The sequence below is a fragment of the Cucurbita pepo genome, chromosome 3 (assembly GCF_057944985.1).
Source record: "Cucurbita pepo subsp. pepo isolate OVF chromosome 3, ASM5794498v1, whole genome shotgun sequence".
Classification (NCBI taxonomy): domain Eukaryota; kingdom Viridiplantae; phylum Streptophyta; class Magnoliopsida; order Cucurbitales; family Cucurbitaceae; genus Cucurbita; species Cucurbita pepo.
Genome location: NC_141800.1, coordinates 13,532,569 through 13,538,833, shown reverse-complemented (window position 1 = coordinate 13,538,833; position 6,265 = coordinate 13,532,569). Strand labels below are relative to the sequence as shown.

The following is a 6,265-nucleotide window of genomic DNA, read 5'->3' as shown; positions in this document are numbered from 1 at the left end:
TGTCAGTTTTGTACCCCAGAAAAAATCTATAAATTTAATAATTATTAATTAGCAATTAGTAACACTTTTATCAAATAATCTTTTTATATATTATACAAATAAAATAAAATAAAAAAATCCCAATTATTTAATAAAATTAAAATAAACAAATATCCATTTATATCTACTAAATGTAATAAATATTATTTACCCACGCATGCAACTAGTTCAAATGGGTCCACCTTATTTTATTTTATTTATTTATTTATTTATTTATTATTATTATTATTATTATTATTTTGTGGATGCTATTGCTACTATTTAAATAAAAATATATATTATTTTTTCGTTCAATTATTCCATCCGCGTTCCTTTACTAAAATTCAAGCAATTGCGTTATATGTACTAAAGTTTACAATTAATTAATTTAATTGAAGTATTAACTTTAGGTATGATAATTTAATGTTTAATGAACTATAATATAGTATTAGTTATGAAGTTATAATATAAGGTTTTATCCTAAAATTAATATATAATGGGAGTAATTATTAGGAGGTAGTAGGGGCTGTATCGACAATGTACATGTAGTGAGTTGAGTTGTTAACCGCCCGCCTTCTGGAAGATGTATGGATAAGGACAAATTTGGGAATTATTTGTTTAATTAAATAGCTAATTTAAGATTCAGTTGGGAATTATTTCATTAATTAAAATACATTTGTGTAAGCTGAAAATAACACGTGGCCGGCATACAGAAATTACAAGGTCTTCACAGGCCACCACAAGGGTCGCCACGCGCCGCACGTGCGGCCCATTGGGTGAGTCGTGTTTGTTGTACACAGTCACGAGCCCCTTCGACCTCGTTGTTCTTTAGTTTTATTTGGTGGAATTTCTTATCTGTAATATTTATCAACATTTGTTTTTATATTACGTGAAGTATTTGTATGATCATATTACTAATATTTGATAATAAATTATAGTTATCATATTATATTTGATATTTTATTATAGGGCAAATATCCGCTTATAGGTATGTATTGTTGTTTCCATTTATTACTCTTTTCATGTTCGTGTAATTTATTTGATTACAAATAAAGAACTTTCACACACCATTTAGGTATGGTGGATTAAACAAACATTCTCATGGTATAGAGTCCTTTCAGTTTAACAACCTCATCTCTTATTTTCAATGGCTTATGAATCCTCTACTTATCTTCTTTTCCATCACCCCTGCTAGCTTTGACGTCGTAGGGGCAGTCTCCATGACTGCCACATGCGGAGCCGATTGATTACTCTTCGGCTCCACCCTTTTGACCTCCAAATCATCCTTCGTCATACTTTGTACATAGAACCTCATCTTTTCCAACACAATCGATTTTCCCTTAACCAACATAATCTCTTTCATTTTCTTCCCAATCTTCCTTCATCCTTCACAGAAACCCTAACTTAAACCTATCAACCTTCTGCATAGATTTACTTTCGGAATCTGGGCGCCGCACTGGCCTCTTTGCCAACCAAGTCGCCGCCGCCCTTCTCGCCAAAAATGGCCCCTTCGCCCACTGTGGCGACTCTTCCGACTTCAACATTGTCTTTGTCCCTTGCTCTAGGTTTCTTTTTCTACTTCTTGGGTTGACATATTCTCACCAGAGCCAAGGTAGCATCGTCAGTAAGCGACGATCCCTCTTCATGGGTTAGACATATTCTCACCAAAGCCAAGGCAGCATCGCCCGCTGAGCAACGATCCCTCTGCAGTTTTTGATGGCCAAGAAAGTGTTTCTCTACGCCTCCTCCAAACTAAGTTGTTGACATCTTCACGAAAAGTGTTTCTCAACCTGTCTTGGAATTTTTCAAGTCCAAGCTTCACGTCCGTTCAAATCCGACGCTCAGCTTGCGGTGGGGTATTAAAGATATTTAGTAATAAATTATAGTTTATCATATATATCATATTTGATATTTTATTATAAGGCAAATATCTATATTTGTCTTATTACTATAAGTATCTCTCCCTTTATTGTTATTTCTATTTGTTACTCTTTCCAAATTCTTGTAATTTATTTTATTACAATAGAAAACTTTCGCACACCATTTTAATGTGGTGGATAGCAAACATTCTCAACTGATTAATATTTTTGTAAACTCTAATTTTAAAATATGTAATAATATTTGCATGTCATAATAAAAATGAAAGAAAGTATATCACGAGTCTGAATGAGACTTTATTATAGATTGTCCCGATCAATTCTTTTTTGTTGCATTTCACCCCTAATCACGACTCATCCGCTGATTCTTCAACATCAGTCGGTTCAAACCTCCACTCACTCAGGTTTAGGTCCATAAACAGTGACAATTACCTCATGAAGTCTCGCTTTCACTACGGCTCCAATGGGTTCCCTTAACCAAGCCACTGCCTATGAGTTATCGACTCATTCTTCAACACGCACGCGGTCAGAGTCTTGGACTCCTCCCACTATTTGAAAACTCACCCAGATGTATTTAGCCTTGCAAGGTGGTCCTTGCTGATGGAGTCTCTTCTCCATGTCATAACCTGTTGAATTCTAAAATATAAACAGAGATAATTAACTAACATTGAAACACAATTGACTACATCAATTTCAATAGCTACCATCAATCTTAAAAATTCGATATTGCAAAACGTTGTTCTTATCCTTACAAAAGTCAATTAAATATAAGATTCTAATACCATTTTGGTCCTATATTTTAGGTTTCATTCCATTTTCGTCCATATGAAAGTCAAAATGGTATTTTAAACCAAATGAAATCATCAAATTTCCTCTAGCCATGAAGATTAATTACAACGTTGGTTTTCTATGTTTCTTCACATCACGGCGGACGGCAGGTAAAAGAACGGTAAAAAAATAAGCCAAAAAGTACCCGAGGTTGTTCCAAAGATTGTCAAACTCATATATTGTAAAGATTACTTAGCCTGTACAGTACAAACAATTACAAAATGGCAATCTGTTGGGTAATTCCACAGTGATTCACACGAGAATAAACAGTTCCTTCAAGAAATGGAGACTCCCAACAAAAATTGCTTCAAAACCACTCTAACAGTACTGCAGAAGATTATAACTGCACAGTATAACAAATATCTAGCCAAGCCAAGCCATAAAATTTCACACAGGATAATAAATTACAACTAATTACTATCTCTTTGTAAAGCATCAAAGATTAGATGATGACACTTTCGTAGTGTTATGTAAAAACAATATCAACTCTCCGAAGCACTAGAGGATACCTGGAACTGTATCATAAGGGTGTGTTGTTCCATGGATATCTCCTTTGCTGAGCAAAAATTGATTTCAGTACTGACGGAAGGTAAGATTCAAGCGACCCGGACGGAGATTTGTTGCTTCTAAAAGTGCCTTCGGAGCAGTGTTTTGATGAATTGCAGTCACCCCGTGGAAAACATGTCTTGATTTCCCACCAAATATCAAGATATCTCCCGATTCCAAAGTAACTTTCTCTGCTTGATCAATGTCACTCCCATCGCCAAATAGGAATTCTGCCGAGTCACCAATGGAGAAGGAGACAACAGGCAACCCTTTCTCAAGACTTTCGTGACTTTCATCTCGATCCTAATGGGAGGAAAAATAGACAAAGATTATGATGGAAAAAGTATGCAAACATTAGAGAAAGTTACTTATTGCAGACCTGATGAAGACCCAATCGCCCATTTTGCGAGTAAAAGTTTACAATACAAATGTTTGGTTTCATCCATGGAAGAAAACGTTCAGGATTTTTGGTATTGGAATCTTTCCCCATAATCGCATAAGCATCTTTGATTGCCTTTTCAACCAGTTTGTAAAACTCAACAGGCATGTTTGGTGGTGTTGTATTATCAAATGGACGGACATCCCCATATGTACTACTGTCAGGATCCCAATTTTTACCAAGGCACATCATTTTCAAGTGTAGTTTTCCTCCTTCACGGTAACCAGGTTGGTAAAAACCTCCAGCTCCAATGCCAAGAGCCCGACATCTTTTTACTATCTTCACCTGCGTCGACCACGAGAGAGAGAGAGAGAGAGAGAGAGAGAGAAGAATCAGTAAGGAAAGCAATGAAGATTCAGAGTTATGAAAACACTCCCGACAAACCCAGAAATAATAGTGTGGCTCCAATCAAACTACACAAAGAAAACTATCCAAAACCTATATGGTGAACCTAGAATGAAAGGAAAACACAGACCATAGAGGAAGCTACAACCTATCCTACAAAGATCCTTTTTTTTTTTTTTGGTTGATAACAAATAATCTTTCTTCAGGATTTTTGTAATTATCAGCTAAATGTTGTTCTTTTGGATTGGAGTTTCCATTTGAGCTAAGTCTTTGGACTCCTTTTGTGAGAACTTTTTTTTTTTTTTTTTTGAATTTGTCCTTGTATATTCTTTCAATGAAAGCTTGGATAGTGAACTTTCCCTCCTGGAGATATATGGAAAGATCTTTAACTCAAGAACGGATTCATTTATGTTTGAGGCTGTTTCTACGATAACAAGATTTTGATATACATCATTTATGCAGTTGATAGAGGAAACCAATGTATACCTGATCACTGAAGGAAATGCCACTCTTCAGATGAACCATTCCTGGTCTCAACACATTTCCATTGTTTCCCTCCATTGCACGCTTCATCTCATTCCTCTTTTCTCTGTTCTTAGATAATAGAGAAGGATTCAGCATAACAACTCCAGACTTTGGAGGGCATATATCAAAAATTTCGAGGTTCCCTGAAGGCTTCTTATCCTTTGAGTCCTTACAGTCGGAAACATTATTACTTTCTCTTAATTTTATGGTGCCAGTCTGATCTTGAACCATGAGTTCCTGTCCTGCAGCATCTGAACTCTTACAACTATGATAAGGAAATGAATCATCGCAACGTTCCCCTTCTGCTGTAGGTTCCCGAATCTGAATTCTTTCTACAGCAGAATGCAGACTCTTCGAAACATTTTGAGCAGAAGAAGGTGAGTGTTCGTTGCCATCAGACTTAGATGCAATAGATCCCAATAGTTGTTCAGAGGTATTGCTCATATGATTGCCATCAGAATTGGATGATATAGATCCTATTAACTGTTTAGGGGCAATATCATCAGCTGTATTATGATCCCGCTGAAGATCAACAGCACCAGGAGATGCATCTTTCCCACTATTTAAAGGCCGCCACTGCCACTGTTCAGAACCCAGGGCCTGTTTTTGTCCAAAAGTATTCCTGGAGTTCCTTGACGGGTGAGAACTTCTGTCTTTGAAAGCTCCATTTCTAGGGTTAGAAGAACCAGCAGCAGAAGGCCCCTCACCTCCAGCCTGCTTTTTTTTTTGTTAGAATGTGAAAAGATTAGAAGTAAGCATGAGAGTAAAAATCTAAACTCCATCTCCTTCAACTCGAACTGTTACAATCTATCCCTAACATAACATACACTGTATTTTCATAAATTTGCAATCAAAATTAAACTGCTACAAATTCTACAAATCAGTACTCTTTTTCTACAATTTCCACTAAATCTCTATTTGTGTAAGGAATATCATCAAATCTTCGTCATGAAGGAAAAAAAGAAAATAAATGAAGACATGATTGAAATGAACTCAATCAACAGTCAACTCGATCTTTTTATAGTCACGAAGAACAAACAAATATTAATAAACGAAGAAAACAAGAATCAAGGATAGAGGCGAGAAGCGTTAAGTTTGTAAACATTGCGGAGGTTGAAGAAACTTACATGACGGGGACGATAAGTGAAATTATCAGCGGAGCGAGGAAATCGTCCTCTGTTATTCGGATGGCCTCTTCCACCATATCTATGGCCACCATCACTCATGACCTTGAGAATAACTGGAAACAGAAGAGATTAATCGGCGGAAGTGAATGCCGAGGCGACTGATTGTTTGAAAGGCGCTCGATCAGTTTCAGTGACAAATCTAGAACATCCACAAGAACAATTAGATTCTTAACATCAACGAAAAGAAATTTCACTCCAATTTCATATTAAAACAACATTCTGTAGCTATGAGAAGGCAAGATAGAGCAGAAACAACAGGAGAGAAAAAAAAAAACATTAAATCGTGATTGCAACAATCATAAGACAACAAAATCTTGAAAGAACAAAACGCATTCAAACACGAACAAACCTGGAATCGAAGGAGCGATCGAGAGTAACCGAGAGATGTTTTGCTGCAGAGAGGGTTGGGTTTAATCTGCTTTTTGCTTGTTTCAACCTTATTCTTTTCTGAAGGGGATGGGAAAAGTCAGTCTAGTTTTAGCAATGGTTTTACGCCGTTT

General features: G+C 36.3%; 1 protein-coding gene across 2 annotated transcripts; it reads right to left on the bottom strand.

Moving 5' to 3' along the window:
• Positions 1-2,874: 2,874 nt before the first annotated feature.
• LOC111791104 (2-oxoglutarate-dependent dioxygenase family protein) lies at positions 2,875-6,265 on the bottom strand. Of its 2 annotated transcripts, none has more exons than XM_023672308.2 (5): positions 6,115-6,265; positions 5,706-5,904; positions 4,540-5,295; positions 3,649-3,993; positions 2,875-3,572 (listed from the first exon to the last, which is right to left on the bottom strand). In XM_023672308.2, exons 2-5 carry the CDS (start codon positions 5,802-5,804, stop codon positions 3,297-3,299), a joined length of 1,476 nt encoding a protein of 491 aa, XP_023528076.2. In that variant the 5' UTR covers positions 5,805-5,904; positions 6,115-6,265; the 3' UTR covers positions 2,875-3,296. The 2 variants fall into 2 exon arrangements, with proteins under 2 accessions (XP_023528076.2, XP_023528078.2); XM_023672310.2 differs by having other exon boundaries at positions 4,540-5,292; positions 6,115-6,264.

What these genes read in the sequence shown, in the direction of transcription:
- LOC111791104 (XM_023672308.2), bottom strand. Translation starts at nt 5,804, where the DNA reads ATGAGTGATGGTGGCCATAGATATGGTGGAAGAGGCCATCCGAATAAC. An exon ending in TCACTTATCGTCCCCGTCAT is followed by an intron (nt 5,296 to 5,705) that starts GTAAGTTTCTTC and finishes CAAAAAAAAAAG; the next exon opens with CAGGCTGGAGGTGAGGGGCC. An exon ending in GCATTTCCTTCAGTGATCAG is followed by an intron (nt 3,994 to 4,539) that starts GTATACATTGGT and finishes TGGTCGACGCAG; the next exon opens with GTGAAGATAGTAAAAAGATG.